The 19,565-nt window shown below is 40.9% G+C and overlaps 2 protein-coding genes across 2 annotated transcripts in view; both read left to right on the forward strand.

Moving 5' to 3' along the window:
• The first annotated feature begins 1,542 nt into the window (after positions 1-1,542).
• LOC122660040 (transcription factor bHLH130-like) lies at positions 1,543-8,964 on the forward strand. Its single transcript, XM_043855214.1, has 4 exons — positions 1,543-1,688; positions 8,415-8,497; positions 8,593-8,757; positions 8,860-8,964. The coding sequence occupies exons 1-4, from the start codon at positions 1,661-1,663 to the stop codon at positions 8,926-8,928; spliced, it is 345 nt and encodes a 114-aa protein (XP_043711149.1). The 5' UTR covers positions 1,543-1,660; the 3' UTR covers positions 8,929-8,964.
• An 805-nt stretch (positions 8,965-9,769) lies between these two features.
• The window catches only part of LOC122659545 (dynein regulatory complex subunit 6-like), a 29,605-nt gene continuing 19,809 nt past the window's right edge, over positions 9,770-19,565 (forward strand). The window contains exons 1-3 of the mRNA XM_043854648.1: positions 9,770-10,231; positions 11,129-11,559; positions 12,516-12,677. Coding sequence (XP_043710583.1) covers positions 9,770-10,231; positions 11,129-11,559; positions 12,516-12,677 — 1,055 coding nt within the window. The remainder of the gene's footprint in view (positions 10,232-11,128; positions 11,560-12,515; positions 12,678-19,565) is intronic.

A 19,565-nucleotide genomic window follows, 5' to 3' on the forward strand; every position in this document is an offset into this window, starting at 1 on the left:
ATCTGCTGGATCGGCGAGTGGAGCTTCGTCCAGCGACAAGGGAGGGTTGGTGTAGAATGAACGGCGCCTGGGGCTTCGGGGCCGACAATAACCTCGGTGCCGCTACCATCTCAGTTGGCATCACCTGCAAACACACACACACACACAAAGAAGCAAGAAAAACCCCCTGGTTTGGGAGCCCCTCGGGAGACCCAGCCGCTGCAGTCGCTAAGTGTATGCCGTATCCGTCATGGTCCCAAGGTGATTGACCAATGCCAGATTCCCACTGTCGACGCCATCTAGAAGGGGCATGGGGCATTCCCAACACAAGAAAACTTTTTGACTCGAGCCAACCGTCGGTAACAAGGGCATCGATGATGACATCTTACAAGGCTGCGGTGCAATGGTCGGCCCATATAACCAAGTTGGAGATGAGATCGAGGAGCTTAGAGGTACTGATGGTGAGGAGGTTGTAAACCGAGTCCTCATATACACCCAACACAGAGTTGGATCGACAGTGGAACTCGGCACCACCCATCATCCACAACACCTTCTGCACACTGCTTGAACACATTTGGTGTTGGAGAAAGCCGGGAAAGCAAGGCGAGATCTGAGATCAGAGATTAGAGATCAAAGGAGTGAGAGGTGAAAGGAAAGAAGAGGAAAGGGGCAAGTGAGAGGTGAGACCTGGCGAGTGAGAGAAGAAAGGAAAAAGAAAAAAAAGAAAAAGAAAGAAGCAAGTTCAAAGATCTGGGGATTGAGAGGAGAAAGGAAAGAGGAGGAAAGGGAGGAAATCATGCCACAAGGGCAGAGGAGGTCACGCCACTGCGGCAGAGAGTGTTCATGCCACAGGGGCGAAGGATAAGCTACATCTGGAGATGAGAAACATGCACCGTCCAACTAATAACCTGGTGCTAAGCCTCACTGGAGAAGAAGCTACGATTTTGGTACGTGGCAACTGAAGAAAACCCTAAGAGAAAGCGATAATTCTTGCTGGAAATGTTACTGGGTCAAAATCAGTGCCTTTCTCTCCTTATTTATAAGATGTTACCCACGCCCAAAGCAAACATGCCTCAATATTGGTAAGTATAGGTTATCATTATCTCGTGCAATCAATTTACACCCAGTTTTATACCAGAAAAAAAAAACGGCTTTTTAACAAATACTCCCCTGAAAATGCCTATTTGTCCAAATGTTCCCCTACAACTCTTCTAATTGTAAATACCCCCTTAATTTCAAAACATTGTAGCACTTTGGTCTAGTCTGTTAATTTGGGATGTTAGATGTTAGTTTTAAGGAATATAATGACCAAAATGCCCTTCTAATAAAAACCCACCAAAATTAAAGAATAAAATGACCAAATTGCCTCATCTTCCCCAAATGGCTTAGGGTTTGAAACTGAAAATCAAACCCTAAACCATTTGGGGAAGATGAACCCTAAAATCAAACCTCCAAAACTTCTTAGCACATAGCAGGCTACGGTTTAATGAGAGGAGTGGGGAATTCTACTAATAGAGAAGCAGCTCCTGTAACGAGCAGGTTGAAGAATTACATAAATGGGTCACCTTCTTCCTCAGGGCTAATGTCTCAAATCTCTGAAATTGGAAACGAAAGCATCGGAGCAAATAGCCCGGATGATGGGAGCTTGGGAAACAGCTGATGTTACATTCCGAGCTTCCCAATGGGTTATTGGGATGATTCTGCACTTGTTTCTATTGGGACTCGTTTCATACTCAATAATGGGTCAAACACGTCATCAGGTGAGGGTAGCGTAGGCTGACTTGGTCAAAGGGAAACGGTTGAGAGAAAACCGTTCAAGAGGGGGGTAATGCTCCCTATTTCCCAGCTGAGGGATAAGGCCCACCATGTCCACAACAGTATAGATGATGGGACATAATCAGGAAAACACCTTATCAGGAGGCTACATGGCAAGCAGAGGAGGTAGGGTACGAAGGCCACTAGAGGGAACGGCGGCTGCAACCGCCAAGCAGAATCCTTGTTGGGCCCATCTATAAAAGCCAAGGGAGCTGTCACACATAGGACACACACAACAACTCAACCCATTACTTTTTAGCATTTATCTTTCAACATTTACTTGTTAGTTCTTCATTTTGTTTTCTTTTGGAAGGTGTACGTTACAATCATCAGATTATTTATTGGGAGGAATCAAGAGTTCATCCACCTCGATAGAATGGTATGATCTGGTATCAGCTTATTTATTTCCCATTATTCAATCAGTTATTTAATTTCTTTGCTTGTCTTTTGCACAAATTTATGTTGATAATCTTGCACTTTGTTGTTCAAAATCCCATTGAGAGCAATACCTTTAAAGTCTAACCCAAAGGTCCTTAGAGTTACTCAGGCACGAGGGAACCCTAGATTCCCTAGTTGAAAGTTAAATAGGCAATCCCAGCCCGTTTGAGCCCACATCAAAGGTTTTGGCACACCTTACACCTATTCCATCCCTGCGCCATTTTGTGAGAGTGTTGGACATTTCTTCCACCAACACATTATGGCACGCCCGGTGGGACCCTTATATACTTAGGTATTATAATGGGACCGAAGAAAAAAGTAACAAAGACCCACAACAGGAAGGAAGTGGTCATCGAAGACGACATGGTGAATCCCTTGGCCGACATAGACGACCAGGAGACCGAGGGTTCTGATTCTCAGGACACCGGTAGTAGCAAGGAGTTATCGCATCAGTTCGTGGTTGCTATGCATAATGCTCTCAAACCTATGTTTGCAAACATGAGACACCTAGTGACTACTATTAGATCGGTCGCGGAGGATATTTGCCACCTGATCCACACGCGGAACCAGGCCGCTGAGAACCAGCAGGCTCGCTTCAACCGCTTCATTAGCAGTTAGGATACTCGTCTCGACCAACTCATCATGGTCCTGATGACCCAGAGATAGGTAGCCCTACCAGGGCCAGTCTAGCCTTTAGGATTTCTCCTCCCTGAGGCAGCGACTTCCCAAATTGTTGGACCCAATTTAGACACAGGTCAGACAGGCCGCGGTCAGTAAACTACGTTTGCCGGGAGCTCGAGCTAGGCTCTGGTGCCAGGTGACCAACAGACGACATATGGGAACCCACTGTACCAGACGGGAACTGGGACCCTCGCAAACACCATGTTCTTCTCTACCAATCCCGCAGCTATGGACAGGACACTGGCCGTACCAACCTACACAGCCCTGCTAGGGGCAAATCCAGCCTATCGGCCAACGGCCAATACGGTCCCTCTGGGAGCCATGGATCCCTTTGGGTCTATAAGGGCACCACAGGGCCCAGTATCAATAATGGTTTACCAGGGGAAAGCACCCGTCCGAACCCCATAGCAACAGGGGCAAACGCTACCCCTTTAGGTGGATACCGCAATCAGAACCTGGCCAGGACGCCTTTTCCTAACCCAGGCCAAAGGGGAGCAGGATATAGCTTCAGGCCGAAGGATGCTCCCAATCAGGCACTAGCTACATGGCGTACAACAGGCCCATAGGGGCCAGGATAAAGCTCAACCACCCCAAGGGAACAGGCTGATAGTTGACTATGAAGAGTTAACCCGGTTGATACAGAATAGCATAGACCCCGCTTACAGGGCGGTCGCATGGCCTGTTTACAGGAAAACCTACCTAGATTACCTGGACAACATCGTTCTCGGGAGAAACTGGAAGATACCAGAGTTTACTAAGTTTTCCAATAAAGACAATATGTCCACCATTGAACACATTGCCTGCTTTACTATTCAGTGTGGAAACCTAGGAGCAAATGATGCTATCAAACTTAGACTCTTCCCCAATTCACTCACTGGCTCAGCCTTCACGTGGTATTTCCACTTACTAGCCAACTCAGTCCAAAGTTGGTAGGAGATGGAGGAATTGTTTCACACATAATTCTATAGGACTGAACCGGAGACTACCATTGGGGATCTGACTTGAATGCGCCAGGAACCAAGAGAGGTGGTGGACAAATACGTCAACCGCTTTAAGTTAGCCAAGTATAAATGCTCGACCATCTTACATGAAAGTGAGTATGCAAAAATGGCGCTTGGAGGGTTACACTTGGAACTCAGGAAAAGGTTTGCTAGCTAGAACTTCACAGATCTCGGCCAATTGGTGGTCCAAATAGCACCTTACGAGGCGCTGCTGAGAGAGGACGATCAACGAAAAGCAGCCTCCATGGGAACTTATTGATGAGCACATTTATGTGTGAAATCTTAGGGCATAAAGCATACATTTTACCACATTGAACAGAGTTACTCGGTGCTTTCTTGTGCTTTTCAGGTTTTTGGGCTATTTATTGCTATTCTGGACTATCGGGAGTTGCATGTCCAAATTTATACGTAAAGCTGCCCAATGTTTTTGCATGGCTGTGTTCAGAGCTAAATTTTGAGCAAGATGAACGTGATGAAATTCAATTATGCATTCGTTTAGGCCTCCATGCAGTCGATTATTCTTTTCATCCCAAGAAAGGATAATGGGTCAGAAATGAGCTGTAATGCAAGCCCATAGCCATTCTGCCACTTCCCAAGGATATTTTTGGCATCAAAGGTAGTATTTCTAATCAATGGTGGAGATCTATTGCAAGTACAGGACCGTTTCGACAATTTTCCAGTCTTGAAGAGAGAAAAGAACTGCTACCCACATGGGGGGACCCACATATGTCAAACTTCCACAATTTTTGGGGTGCACCAGGGTTCCACAATTTTTAAAGGGTGCACCCTCCAAGTTTTTTCTAGAGGACAGCTTTGGTATTTAATTAATTGATTGAGTGGAAATCCTAGTCATCATCATCACTCTCTCTCTCCTCCAACTTTCGAAGGGCACTTTTGGAATTGTACTATGGATGGATTTCTTTTGAAAAAGATGCTCTCATCCATGGAAGGTTGAAAAGTCAAAGATGCCTTTATCTCATTGCTTGGAGAAGACACCTACAAAGAAAAGGAAGCACAAGTTTAGAATTAGAATGTTACTTTTTGAAAAATAGAAGGTTTATGTAGCTAGGATTCTTATCTCTCTTAGTTTCTATTTTTTCTAATTTTCTTGGGGATCAAGTCTTATTGTAAAGGAAGGAGAAGGGGATATTCTCCTATTTTTGAATTTCCTCTCCCTCTCTCTCTCCCCTCCACGTTTTTTTGAAGGAAAGAGGCCCCAAAACCGTGGAGCCCCTCTCCCTCTTCCCTTTTCTCTCTTCTCCTCTCCCCTTCTCCTTATAAATACCCATAGCCTTGGGCTTGTAAAATTGTTCAATTCATTAGTGAAATTTCTTCTTCTCTTCTTCTAGTTTTTGACTTTTTAAGTTCTAGTTTGATTTTATGATTTCAATTCCATGGTTGCAATGCTTTTGATTCATGCTTTAATTTTATGTCTTCAATATGATTGTAATAATTTAATTCTAGTTTAGTTTTAATGCTTTCTAGTCTAGGCTTCTAATTCGAGTGAGAAGATTTAGAAGACTTGGAAGAGAAAGCCATGCAAGGATTAATCAAGTGTTCAAGCTTCATCAAATTACATTCATGCAAGGCCTAGTTAATTCATGTACTTTCAACTTTGGTAGAAGGGAGTATCAATTTCTTATTTTTAGTTTTATGTTCTTCTTCTCAACCTCTTAATTCTTCTAGTTTCTAATTTCTTCTTCTTACTCTCTACATCTTTCTTCTTCTATTAGTTTTATTTGATTAGTCTTCTCCTCTCCATTAATCCTTCCATTCTATTAGGAATTTTCATTCTCATTCTCTATCTCTCTAATCTCTTCATGCTTTTAGGGTTTTATTTTTTTTAGTTACTATTATCATTATGTATTATGGTAGGGTTTTAATTTAATTATTTTTGTTTTAATTTCAGATTTGGTAGCGCAATTTCAAGTGTGAGAAGCAAGCAATTTCAATCCGGTTCAAGCCCCTTTGGATTTTACATCTCTAATCTCTTAGTCTCATTCGCCCTCTCTAATCTCTTTCTTTTGTTTTTTTATGTGGTTGTGGTGTGTGGCTGGGATTTATTCCTTCCAATCCGCGTTAGTATTGATAGGTTAGATGCTTATGTGTTAGGATGCCAATTCAATTCCTTAGATGTAATTTCGATAGATGCTTATGAGCTAGGACGTGTTAATTTAATTATCATTAGTTTAGTCCACCACTTTAATTAATTTGGTTCACTTTGCATTACCTTTTAAGTGAGTAAAATAGAGTGGTGTACATCTCCTTGAGTTCGACCCGTAGCTACGAATGATCCGTACGCTTGTGGTTATTATTTTGTGCAAACACTTATTACAAGGATGTCGCCGCCGGCAGTTACCCGCTTCTAGGAGTCGACGAACATAAACCAGTCGGCTTTGTGGATTGCGAGGTAGACGTAGTGAAAATAGCTGAAGGAAAACCCTACGTTTGCAAGGCTTTGACCAAACAGGCCGCGACTGATAGGCAACCCGAACAGGTAAGGGCGACCCCTCAATGGACTTTTGATGCCGGGGTTAAATATTCCTTCGATATATCGAAGGCCGAGCTTATTTTTGATCAATTTTTGCAATCTTGTTGGACTTAATGCAAGCGAGGTAGCGACAGATTCAAAAGAGGAGAAAGGCAACAAATTCGGCCTCAGTAACTGGGCCCTTCGTCTGACAGACAATGGATAGATACATACCATAGCTAGCCTTTTTCATAAAATCCAGGTCGTGATGCACCTCAAACCCTTTTGAATCTTAGGTCCCAGTGGATGCACCGTGAAACTCTGGGCTAATGGCTTTGAGGCCAGCCAGGGCACCCACGTCCAGGAGGGTGGGGCTCATAGGGCCACAGGAGAAAAGGAAGGTGTTGGTAGAATAGGACCAGAAGCGGAGAGCAGCTTGCAGCAAGGAATGGTCAGGAGGGACAGAGATGCTAGACATCTCCATAGCATCAAGAATCCCTAAAGCAGCCAGGCGGTCGCACTGGTCATCCACAACCCGGTTTACCCATGTCTCCTAATCAGGAAGATATGATGGCCAGAGACGGCTAAAGGGTTTTGTCTTGGCTTGGGAAAACAGAGAAGAACGACATCCCCATTGTGTTGAGGGAAGTTGGGAATGGGGACTGGTGTGAAAATCTGAGCCGGACTCAGTGCAAATAAAGGAGGATCAGGGTTAGGGATGAGTACCTCAAATTGAGAAGAGATTGGAAGCAGGGCTTGTTTTGCTTTCAGAATCCTCTCCAGCTCTTCTTCTTTCTAAGAAATGGCAGGAAAAGGGGGAAGATCCTCCATAGCGCAAACGGAAACAGAGATGGAGGAGTTGAAGAAGATGATGAATAGTAAAGGACGCTGGAGTCCTAGGTTTTGAACATTTAAAGGGAAACCCAAAGTGGAGGAAAGATGACGCCGGTTTGAATTTCAAAATTCAAATGAGAGAAATGATTGCTTCGCCAATTGAGAAGAAGGCCGATGGTTGAGGCAGCGGCCAGGGCGGAGCAAGGTGGAAACCCCAAGGTTGACACACTGGAGAAGGACGAGGGGGAGTTAACCAACGATCGCGTTGATCTGACATGGCTGAGAGGTTTTGGACTTTGTAGTCAGTGAGGTCTTGGGAAACTAAAGGCTGGCGTCAGGAGTTGCACAACCTCCTAAGGCAATTAGGCCACGTGGCCTCGCCTCAAGAGGTTGTGAGGGGCATTGTTGGGACTCGTTTCACGCTCAATAATGGGTCAGACACGTCATCAGTGAGGGTAGCGTAGGCTGACCAGGTCAAAGGGGAACGGTTGAGAGAAAATCGATCAGGAGGGGGGTAATGCTCCCTATTTCCCAGCTGAGGGATAAGGCCCACCACGTCCACAACAGTATAGATGATGGGACATGATCAGGAAAACACCTTAGCAGGAGGCTACGTGGTGAGCACAGGAGGTTGGGTACGAAGGCCACTAGAGGGAACGACGGCTGCAACTGCCAGGCAGAATCCTTGTTGGGCCCATCCATAAAAGCCAAGGGAGCTGTCGCTCATAGGACACACACAACAACTCAACACATTACTTTTTAGCATTTATGTTTCAGCATTTAATTGTTAGTTCTTCATTTTGTTTTCTTTTGGGAGGTTTACGTTACAGTCATCAGATTATCTATTGGGAGGAATCAGGAGTTCATCCACCTCGATAGAATGGTATGACCTGGTATCGGCTTGTTTATTTCCCACTATTCAATCAGTTATTTAATTTCTTTGCTTGTTTGTGCACAAATTTCTGTTGATAATCTTGCACTTTGATGTTCAAAATCTCATTGAGACTGATACCTTTAAAGTCTAACCCAAAGGTCCTTAGAGTTACTCAAGCATGAGGGAACCCTAGATTTCCTGTTGAAAGTCAGATAGGCAATCCCAGCCCGTTTGAGCTTGCGTCAAAGGTTCTGGCATACCCTGCACCTATTCCATCCCTGCGCCATTTTGTGAGAGTGTTGGACATTTCTTCCACCAACAGTTTCAGAGAATTTCTCTGGCCTGAAAAGATTTAGAGATAATAATGGAAAGATGCTTTCTAGTTTAAACCCATCGGAAACTCAGGTAGAACTATTAATGCTTTTTGTTTAATTAATCATGGATTGAGTCCTTTTTCATTTTTCTTTAACGTTTCCCTGATGCCATGTATTATTTCTCAGACTGGAGAAGCAGGGAACCGCCCTCCTGGTTTGACCCATCATTTTAGTTTGCCAAAGACTTCCACCGAGATTGTTGCCATGGAAAAGTTTTCTCAAGACTCTGTTCCTTGTAAGATTCTAGCCAAGCGGGGTTGTGCCACTCACCCACGGAGCATCGTAGAGAGGGTAAATTTTTAAAAGCTTTTAGTATATTTAATCTTGGTTTCAAATTCAATATATCAATGAGGATATTATATTGCTTGGTGGGTTTATTATCCACCATTGCAGGTGAGAAGAACTCGGACTAGTGAAAGAATGAGGAAATTGCAGGAGCTTGTCCCAACATGGAGAAGGTAAAACTTTTTTCAGACATCACCGCCCTCTAAAACAAATTATGCTTTTTATGTTGTTGAAGCTCAAAGCCTCAAAGACACATTTTCTTCTTGTTGAATACTGTATATCTACCTTTACTTTAGTAATATATGTTTTGTTTTTCCATAAAAAAAAACACAGCAGACATGTTAGACTTGGCTGTGGATTACATAAAAGAACTCCAAAAACAGGTCAAGGTAATGGGTGCAGTTGGTACCGACAAAACTCATCTTTGGCTACCATAGAATCGGGAATGAAAGCTTGTCGCCGAATTTCAGGTAAAGAAGAAACAGCAATAGACATAAGATCCAAGAGGGGATAAGCTTTTCTCTCCCTGCATAGAGCTTTCTTACCTTCGTGTGACTTACTCAGTCAAATGAACTCGAATATTTTTCTTCACTGATTCATCTTCCCTAAATGGTCTAGGGTTTGATTTTCAATTTTAAATCCTAAACCATTTGGGGAAGGTAAGGGCAATTTGATCATTTTATTTTTTAATTTTGGTTGATTTTTATTGAAAGGGTATTTTAGTCCTTAGATTCTCTAAAACTAACATCTAATATCCCAAATTAACGGACTAGGCCAAAGTACTGCAAGGTTTTGAAATTAAGGGAACATTTACAATTAAAAAAAGTTATAAGAGGCATTTAGACAAATGGGCATTTTCAGGGAACATTTGTTAAAGACCCAAAAACAAAAAGGTTTACGCCCAGCTCGAATATAAAATGAAACAAAAGATTCAGTGAGCCTAGGGCCGTAGGCCTTTTCCCTTATTTTTCAAGCAACAGTGCATGAAAGCAGAGCTCCCAGAAGGGAGGGTGTAGAGATGGCCAACGAACCTGAGAGGCAAATTCTGCCGGTGGAAGCTCCTCAGAAACTCGAAGATGGGGCAATTTCCTTCTCTACTGCTATGGAGATTATTAAGAAGCGAAAAATGTGGCAGCAACCAGGAAATTCCTCTTCAAGTGTAAGCAAACTCGTACCTGTAATTGAATGGATACCCGTATTGAATCAGCCTCATCCAAGGCCCATGGCTCCTTCATTGAAAAGCTTGAGCGATAACTGTTTAGTTGAGAACTGTGATAGAATTCAGTCATTAAAGGAGCTCTCAGAAATAACGAAGTTCAGAATCAGTCGGAACGTGTGCCATTCTCAAAAGATGAAGGCTGAATTTATGAAAATCCTTGTTGATGGGTCTCCAAAAGAGATACATGTAAAGGATTGTTCATTGATTACTGAAACAGAGCTCCGCAGTGTGCTTTTAGCGTGTAATCCAGAAAATCTGACGGTGAGTTCTCTTATTTTTAACTTCCTTTTTGTGTTCGAGTACTGCTTTACACAAGAACGATTAAATAATGTTCTAGGGTTTCTTTATGTGTAGTACTCCTACGCTGGAGCTGTAATAGAATGGGGTATCGGTTAGGTTTCACCTCAGTCTTGTAAAAAAACAGAATTACATCTGTGACAACTCTTTTAGGATGGTTGGTGTATCATGTTTGTTACACTTGGATATGGGATTTGTAACACAGTTCATGATGTAAAACCAGAGAATCGAAGAAGAGAAGAGAAGATGGGAGAGAAAGGCGAACAAATAGAAACAAATAGAACTAGGACTGAAATAAGACACTTAAATGGGAATATCGATTAGAATATTCCTATTCCAATCGAGGTATATTATTAACTAAGGAAGTATGCACATCCTGGATGAACTGTGGGTTTTGGGGGTGCATAAGTATGTGTCATAGTGTATTTTATTGCTCATTCCTCTTTTTCTTCTTCATCAACAATACATGATTTGGTGACCCTTCCTAGTTTCTTAGGCAAATGTATGGGTAAAGTTAATGAGTATATTTTATGTGGTGAATTTGGAGCAAGAAATTTGCTAAACTAGTGAAGTAGTACATTGACGGAATTAGTATTTTATCCATGTGTTATTAGTGAAGTTCATGAGTATATTTATCCAATGTAACACACTTTTGAGGGCATGAAAAGTAATAGTGAATGAAACTCATTCACTTGTAATCATGTTGTAGAAGAAAACCCAAAAAAGATATTATGGAGAAAGAGTTCAAAGAACTAATGGCTTGTTGTTTACATTTTTTTTTTATAATTGAGTTGAATGTTCATCTTCTTCTCTCCTATGAGTCTACCTTTCTGATTGAGCTGAATGTTGTCATGAAATCAGGTGCTGCAACTTGACATATGTGGGCGCTGTATGTCGAATGATATATTGCATGCTACATTAGCTCGATCGCCTAATAGTTTGGCTGCTTTAGCAGCCTTATCTTTGGTGGGTGCATACCGTCTTTCAGATGTTGGACTTAAAGCACTTGTTGCTTCAGCGCCTGCACTAAGATCTATAAATTTGGGACTATGTACTCTTCTCACCTCAGCTGATGTAAACATTCTGGCTGATTCTTTGGAATCATTGAAGGAATTATATATAGATAACTGCGAAAACGTAGATGCAATGATGGCTCTCCATGCATTGAAGAAGCTAGAACACTTGGAAGTGTTGTCTGTTTCATGTGTTCCAAATGTTTGTGATGATTTTGTCCGTGAGCTGGTTGCTGTACATGGTCCAAAAATGAAGAAACTTTCTTTTTCTGGTTGTAGGTAAGCGCATTGATTTGTTGTACTCATGTTTTGGGTAAGACATTGTGCACTTTGAACCATTGATATATGCTTCTAGGAAGGTCTCCTGACTGTGAATCCGAACCCACAACTCTCTAAATTGGAATATGGTGGATACGGAGTAGGGGTCAGCAGAATAATGATTCTCTCTCTCTTTGGGTGGTGGAGGTGCATTTGAGGATTTAACCATAAATATTGGAACACACAGTATTCTGGGACATATATAGATTAGACAATCCAAATGAAGGATCGGCTGATCCAGAGGAGGAAAGCCTGACCCACTGTGTATTTTAGATATTACAAGTCATACACTCAACGTGTTCTTGTATGCCATCCATTGTTGATCGGCTGATACCCTGTTGGTATATTCCCCAGGGTTCGCTTCCAATCAACTTGCATTCTGATAATGGTTATAAAAAGGGTGACTGAATAACCTTTCAACTGACATCTAGAGGATGCCAAAGGACAACTTTAGACCATTAGAAAATTGGTATATAGAAGAATGATGGAAATAATCCTTGCACTTAACTTTGAGTTCCAAATAAGTCTGAAAGCTTAGATTAGAAGAGTATCACAAAAATTGAAAACCTAAATCTAACACAGGGTAACTTTAATTGACTGTCATCAAATATGGAAGCAAATGAAATAAAAAATAAAAATTGCCAGAATGATCTTGCTGCAATAAAATAACTGAAAAAAGTGATAATAACCAAGCTAACGTGTTAAGTTTTCTATTCCACATTAGTGAAGGACTGCTACTGTCAATGTTGTAACATGCTGTATTTTGAGGAAGGAATTGGTGCATAGATTCATATCCATTAACTTCATAGAGGAGCTTACAAGTGTTCATTCATTTCACCAAATTCTTTTGTCAATTAATTCCTCTTATTAATTCTACTTGTCATTCATTGACACTGGATGTCTTTCATTGGATGCAGTGAACTTACTGATGCTTCATTAAAAGTCATTGCAGAGACTTGTTCCGGACTATGTTCTCTTGATGTTGGTAACTTGTATAACTTGACTGATTATGCAATAGAATACCTTGCCAATGGTTGTCGGACAATTCATACACTCGATGTATGTCACAATGCATTTAGGTTGGTTTTGCTTACTCATGCATCTAGTTTTTAAGCTCCAGCTTCCAGTTATTAGTGCAGTAGCACATTATGCTGTATTGATGTCATTCTCACATAGTTGTCAAGGCGGTGGAGGGGTGCCTAAGCGCTTAGGCGACAATGCACCTGCCTAGGTGTTGCTGTATTGATGTCATTCTCACATAGTTGTCAAGGCGGTGGAGGGCTGCCTAAGCGCTTAGGCGACAATGCGCCTGCCTAGGTGTTGTGTAGGCAACCAAGTATGACTTTTTTATTTCCCCTCTTTTCTAACATTATTTAGTATGTTACAATATGTACCTTATATCATCAAAAACTAGCATTAAGTCACATTAAGTCATCAAAAATCAACATTAAGTCACATCAAGTCATCAAAAATCAATATTAAGCAACATCAAGTCATCAAAAATCAAAATAGAACTAGAAGACAGCAGAACTGAAAAAGCAAGCTATTGGAAGTTTGAAACAATCAAAACATACAGTTAGTTTGTACTGTCCTTGGAATTAGTCATTGTCATAGTATACGTAGTCTCACATTTAGTTTATACTGTTCTTAGAAAATATGATCTTATCTAGAAGTAATTATATTGCTCTCGATTTAGAGAAATGTTCTTGTTCCCTAAGAAGTTTGACTTGTCAAATGATTTTATTTTACAATACAGATACACTACCTTGGACCGACCCAAACCCAGTTGGGTATCCAAACCAAGATGAACCGGTTCCCATCCATATTATGGTTCAATAGGATATTTAGAATTTATTTTATTGGGGAAAGATATGTAATCTTTTATTTTGGGGTAGCTATTAGACTAATAGGGAAATTTCGAATTTGAGTTTTATTGAGTTTCTATTTTATTTAGTCCAAGTTTTAGGAAGTAATTAGGAGTCTTTTATTTTTCTTTATATATGATAAAATTCCCCATCGTTGGAGATAGATTTGAAAAATGAATTGAGTTTATGGTTTGAGTAGCCTGAGGGCTGTGTGCTTGTGCACCATAGTTGTCATGGTGATTAGGCGATCCAAGGCGTTGGAGAGGGAAAAAATTCAAGGCGCGCCAAGTAGGCGTCTAAGGCGCCCACCTAGGCGACCAAGGCGCCCAAGTCGACCAAAGCGCTTGGACGCCTAGGTGTTGCCTTGACAACTATGGTGTGCACTCTTCTTCCCCTTCCCCTGTCTTCTAGTGCGATGTCTTCTCTCCTCTTGCAACTCTAATTCTTCTTTTGTTCTCTCTGTGAAGCCCACCATAGCAGATCACCACCTTGGTCTGCATTATTTGGTACCAGAGACGAAAGATCCCACCTCCTTCTTTATCAATCTCTCTTCTTCCCTGTAATCTTTTATCCGCATTGCTGTTCGACCCGTCACACCAGCATCCCATCTCCTTCCCATTAACCATAGAAAACCCCTGTGATTCCCATTAAAAAAAAAAACCTGCGTCACTCTCCATCTCCCATCACCTCTCCTTCGACTCCACTGAAACCCCAAACCCACCTTCCCTTTCCCTTCTATCTCACTGTAACAGCGAAAAAAAAAAAAAAAAGTTGAAACCCTCCTGCAAACCAATCGAACCACCCCTTCTTCTCATTTTGTTCCCAGAACCAACCCCACCGTCTTCCTTTTTCAAAAACCCCAACCCAACACCCCTTCTTGGTTCCGTCAAATTGGACGCTGCTCCTATCGGATCGTGGACTTCAGTTTGAAGTCCGAATTCTTGTTGGCCTTCTGTTTCGATTGCAAAGTTGACTCCCATCCCATCGTCTTCCTTAGCTTCCGCCATTTGCCTCACACTTTCCCCTCTAGTTCGAGTAACGGTAACACCCCCTCTCCCTCTTTTGTCCAATTGATTCCCTTCCTCCTAGTTTTATTTCTGACATACCCCCCTCCACGATCTTTTCTTTTGTCCCTTTTCTGTTTTTTTTCCTAAACAGCCCCCCAGTTTTTATTAATTCTGTTTTATCCTTTTTTTTTCACGCACTTCCCAATTTGCCTGTTACCTTATACGTGAGATTCCGCCCCCTTTTGTGTTAGTTGCCCTTCCCATAATTACAGTTTTGCCATTAGTGTTATAAACTTCTCATTATTTACTATTTTACCAATAATTCCTTGATTTGAGTATTCTCTTCTCCGCAAGCAATGGACTCCTTTGTGTTCAAATTTAGAGTGTGTTTGCCCAATGGAAAGCTTGCCATGTTGTTTATTGATGAAGGGCAAAGCCATATTTTTGTCTCACGATCTGTGGTAGAGATGTTATCTAAGAACGACTAGATCATTATTCACTCTGAGGATTATGTATTCGTCGAATTCTCCGTTTCTTATTATTGTGATGGAGCTCATTGTGAAGTGTTTGATTCTACTCAGCGTGTTATTAAATTGGGTCGTGAATGGCTGGAATAACAAAAAGGCATCATTGATCATGACGGAAACTTGTGCACTCTACATCCTTTTCACATGCCCCAGACATTTATTCTTCATGGGTTAGTTGATGATCTTTGTTCCAAGCCAAAAAAGGCAGCACCAGTGATACAGCCTCAACCAGAACAACAAATAGTGGCAACGGACAATGAGCAGATCGTGGATCACGTAACAACGGACTCCAATGCAGTGAAGGCCATTCCCCATCATGAGTTCCTTCTTCCTCATGATTTTCCTTACATGGATGCACTCCCAAAGCTTCATATTTTGGATTTTCTTCAAGTTGTAGACATGGAACCGATAGCCCCTGCTTGTGAGCTTTTAATTCTTCTGTTCTACAAAACTCGAGGTCGAGTTTTTCTCGACACCGAAGGAATTGATGCAGATACACTACCTTGGACCGACCCAAACCCAGTTGGGTGTCCAAACCAAGATGAACCGGTTCCCAACCATGTTATGGTTCAATAGGATATTTAGAATTTAATTTATTTATGGAAAGATATGTAATCTTTTATTTTGGGGTAGCTATTAAACTTATAAGGAAATTTCCAATTTGAGTTTTATTGAGTTTCTATTTTAGTTAGTCTAAGTTTTAGGAAGTAATTAGGAGTCTTTTATTTTTCTTTATATATGATAAAATTCCTCATCGTTGGAGATAGATTTGAAAAATGAATTGAGTAGCTTGAGGGCTGTGTGTGTGTGCACTCTTCTTCCCCCTTCCCCCCTTCTTCTAAAGCGATGTCTTCTCTCCCCCTGCAACTCTAATTCTTCTCTTGTTCTCTCTGTGAAGCCCACCATAGCAGATCACCACCTTGGTCTGCATTACTGATTGTGCAATAGAATACCTTGCCAATGGTTGTTGGACAATTCATATACTCGATGTATGTCACAATGCATTTAGGTTGGTTTTGCTTACTCATGCATCTAGTTATTAAGCTTCAGCTTCCAGTTATTAGTGCAGTAAGACATTATGCTGCATTGATGTCATTCTCACATAGTTGTCAAGGCGGTGGAAGGGTGCCTAAGCGCTTAGGCAACAAGGCGCCTGCCTAGGTGTTGCCTAGGCGATCAAGTATGATTTTTTTTTTATTTCCCCTCTTTTCTAATATTATTTAGTATGTTACAATATATATCTTATATCATAAAAAATCAACATTAAGCCACATTAAGTCATAAAAAATCAGCATTAAGTCACATCAAGTCATCAAAAATCACAATAGAACTAGAAGACAGCAGAACTGAAAAAGCAAGCTATTGGAAGTTTGAAACAATCAAAACATACAGTTGGTTTGAACTGTTCTTGGAATTAGTCATTGTCATAGTATACCTAGTCTCACATTTAGTTTATACTGTTCTTAGAAAATATGATCTTATCTATAAGTAATTAAATTGTTCTCGATTCAGAGAAATGTTCTTGTTCTCTAAGAAGTTTGACTGGTCAAATAATTTTATTTTACATGAGACTTTTTTGTATTAGGTAGAGCACCAAACTAGCTTTTCAAGATTACTTAAATCTGATTTATATTAAAGGAATTATGTCCTGGTCAAACCTTATTTGGTGTGCGCGAATGTTGTCAAAATTGCTCAGAATGAAAATATTTTTTTAGATATCAAAACAAAAGAATATTTTACCGCTCTTTTGGTTTTTAGCAATGTTTTACCATATTAAGATTTATGAAATTTTTAGATTTGAGAAAAACCCCAGCATTAGAAAGTTAAAAATTTTACCTACCCCCGAAAATCCAGTTTTTGTTCTTGAACTGGGAGGGGGGTTTGACTTTTTATCCTTTTGGAAATTGATTTTAACTATTTTTATTGGATTCAAATAGGGGAGTATTTGCTTATATATGAATAATATCTTAAGCATAGTTCAAAATTTCGCGAAATCTCGATCGAGATTTCGAGAATTTCACCCCTCGAAGCGAAATGACCCCTCGAATAAAAAAATACTAAATTTCGATCGAAATTCTCGAGATTTCGAGATATTTGAGACATTTTCAAAATCTCTGAGATTTGAAAATCTCGAGAAAATGCTTTATATAAAATACCATGTTTCGATAGTCTCGGTGAAATTTACGTGAGACTAAGAAACGAGCATTTTCCTCTTTTGCTTGGTTTTGAAGGTTTTGCTTATTTCTTCTTCAATCTTCCACTTGCCAGAATCCTTGTCGCATCTACGCCGGAATCACTTGGAGAACAAACTTAGCACATCGTGAAGCCTTTCCACTATTAGGTAAAACCATATTCTCAAAATTGATTTTTTTTAGGGAAATGCTTGATCAACATGTTTGTTTATGATGAAATAAATATATGTTAGACACCAGAAGCCGATCTACGACTTCACGGTGTCGAAATTTTTTTTTGGTATATATATTATTTATTTATTTTTCTACTTCAAAAATTGGATTTATTTACAACAAAAATCAAAAAATAATAGGGGTTATGTATATTGTATGGTGATGAATTAAATATATGTTAGACACCATTGGCCGATCTATGGCCTCATGGTGTCAAAAATATTTTTCTGCCAATAATTAATTATTTTAATTTTTGAAAATTATAAAAAATATTTAAAAAATTCAAAAAAATAGCAAAAAATAAGAAATAATGAGGTTTTTGTTTTAAAATTACTGAAAAATATAAAAGTAAATTGTACATACTTCTTATTTGCTGCCCATTTACATATCTTTTCGATTTTGTTGTGCTAGGCCAATATTTATTTGAAAAATATTTTTAAAAATTGTTTTTAAATATGAGAAAAATATGAGGGTTAGGGGAAAAATACTAAATAGTTATATACTTATATACTTGTGTTAGTGCTCTTAAATCTTAATTCTTAAACATTTAAAATTTTAAACTAAAAGAATTGATGTGCTTGATGATTAATGAATTGTCTTTTATTCATGCAGCGATAAACTAGTCGATTATGACGAACCGTGGTAAGCAGCGAGCCGGGAGGCAGCGGCCCAAACCCAGGAGGAGGGAGCACGCTGCGCGCTAGGGGTGACATTGCATGGTTGCATGGCACTCGATTGATGGGGATAAAAGAAAATCCCAATGCGACTATTGTGTACTGCAGTTTTGGGAGGTGGTGCCACTAGACTCAAACAACATCTAGGCGGGAATTCTCCTGAAGTGGTCGCATGTCATATGGTCCCTGTGGAGGTATCAAATGTCATTGATTACATGAAGGGAGGGAGTAAGAGGAAGGCTCGAGAGGAGAAGGCAAAAGTAGATCTTGAGGAAGCAGTGAGGGTGTGCGGCGGGAGGCCAATCAAGCCATCGTGATGATGATGATGATGACGTGATGATGTCTATGTTCGATGATATAGAGCGACAAGAGGCTAGGGATTGGAGACGAGCACGAGATGATGAGCGAGCCGAGTTATCATGAGGATCGGGAGAGAGTCGAGAGACATAGAGTAGGTGGTAGTGGAGGAGCTAGTACCTCTAGAGCTGGTGCTAGTGGTAGTGGAGGAGCGGTACAAGTGGAGGAGGTGGGTTGCCTAATCCCTTTAGGAGATCACGAGTACGAGGGCAGCTCCCCCTCGCCTCCACCACCACAAGATGACCCAGCACTTCACCAAGCACCTGGTGTTTATAGAAAGAAAGGCAACAAACAACCAAATATCGAGGGAGCATGGAAAAATCGAAGGGGATGGTGAAGGAATCTATAGCTAAGTGGATGTTATACCATACCATCCCGGCAAACCTGACCTGCAAGGCCCCTTTTATCGGACTATGATAGATTCCATTCTTGGTGGCCCAGGGTATAAGGGGCCCACCCATATGAGATTATGAATGTGTATTTGCCCCAACAAAGAGAGAGCTTGAAGACTACATCAATGAAATGAGGGGGTTGTGGGAGAACTATGGGGTGACCATAATGTGTGATGGTTGGATGGTCCCTCAAGAAAGTCCATCATCAACTTTATGGTGTATTGTGATGGGAGGGACAGTCTTTCTAAAAGTCATTGATGCATCGAGGAGAAAAAGGATGCAAAGTATATCTACAAATTCTTGAAGGAAGTGGTAGAAGATGTAGGAGTGGGAACGTTGTCCAAATTGTAACGGACAACGGAAGCAACTCTAGAGTGCCGGTGAGAGGTTGATGCAAAACAATAAGTACCGGTTGTTTTGGACTCCATGTGCTGCCCATTGTATAGACCTCATGTTGAAGGACATGGGAAAGATCAAATTGGTACAACATGTCGTGGAAAAGGCAAGGCAAATGACCAACTTTGTCTACAACCATGGGTTTGCACTAAACCTCTTGAGGGAGAAGTGTGGGGGTGACTTAGTGAGGCCGAGGCATAACTAGATTCGCCACCAACTACATTGCGCTCAAGAGTATAGAAACCGAAGTCGGATGAGATCAATGTTTGCTTAAGCTGGTTCAAGCTGGAATGGGTCCAATACCCATGGTGGTAGGGAAGCACAAGCTACAATTTCATCGAGAT

This window comes from Telopea speciosissima, chromosome 4 (genome assembly GCF_018873765.1).
Source record: "Telopea speciosissima isolate NSW1024214 ecotype Mountain lineage chromosome 4, Tspe_v1, whole genome shotgun sequence".
Lineage (NCBI taxonomy): Eukaryota > Viridiplantae > Streptophyta > Magnoliopsida > Proteales > Proteaceae > Telopea > Telopea speciosissima.

Excerpts from the sequence above, each read along its gene's own strand:
- LOC122660040 (XM_043855214.1), top strand. The coding sequence starts at position 1,661 with ATGGGTTATTGGGATGATTCTGCACTTG. Across the intron at positions 1,689-8,414 it reads TTGGGATGATTCTGCACTTG|TTTCAGAGAATTTCTCTGGC; the intron begins TTTCTATTGGGA and ends TTCCACCAACAG. Across the intron at positions 8,498-8,592 it reads TAAACCCATCGGAAACTCAG|ACTGGAGAAGCAGGGAACCG; the intron begins GTAGAACTATTA and ends ATTATTTCTCAG.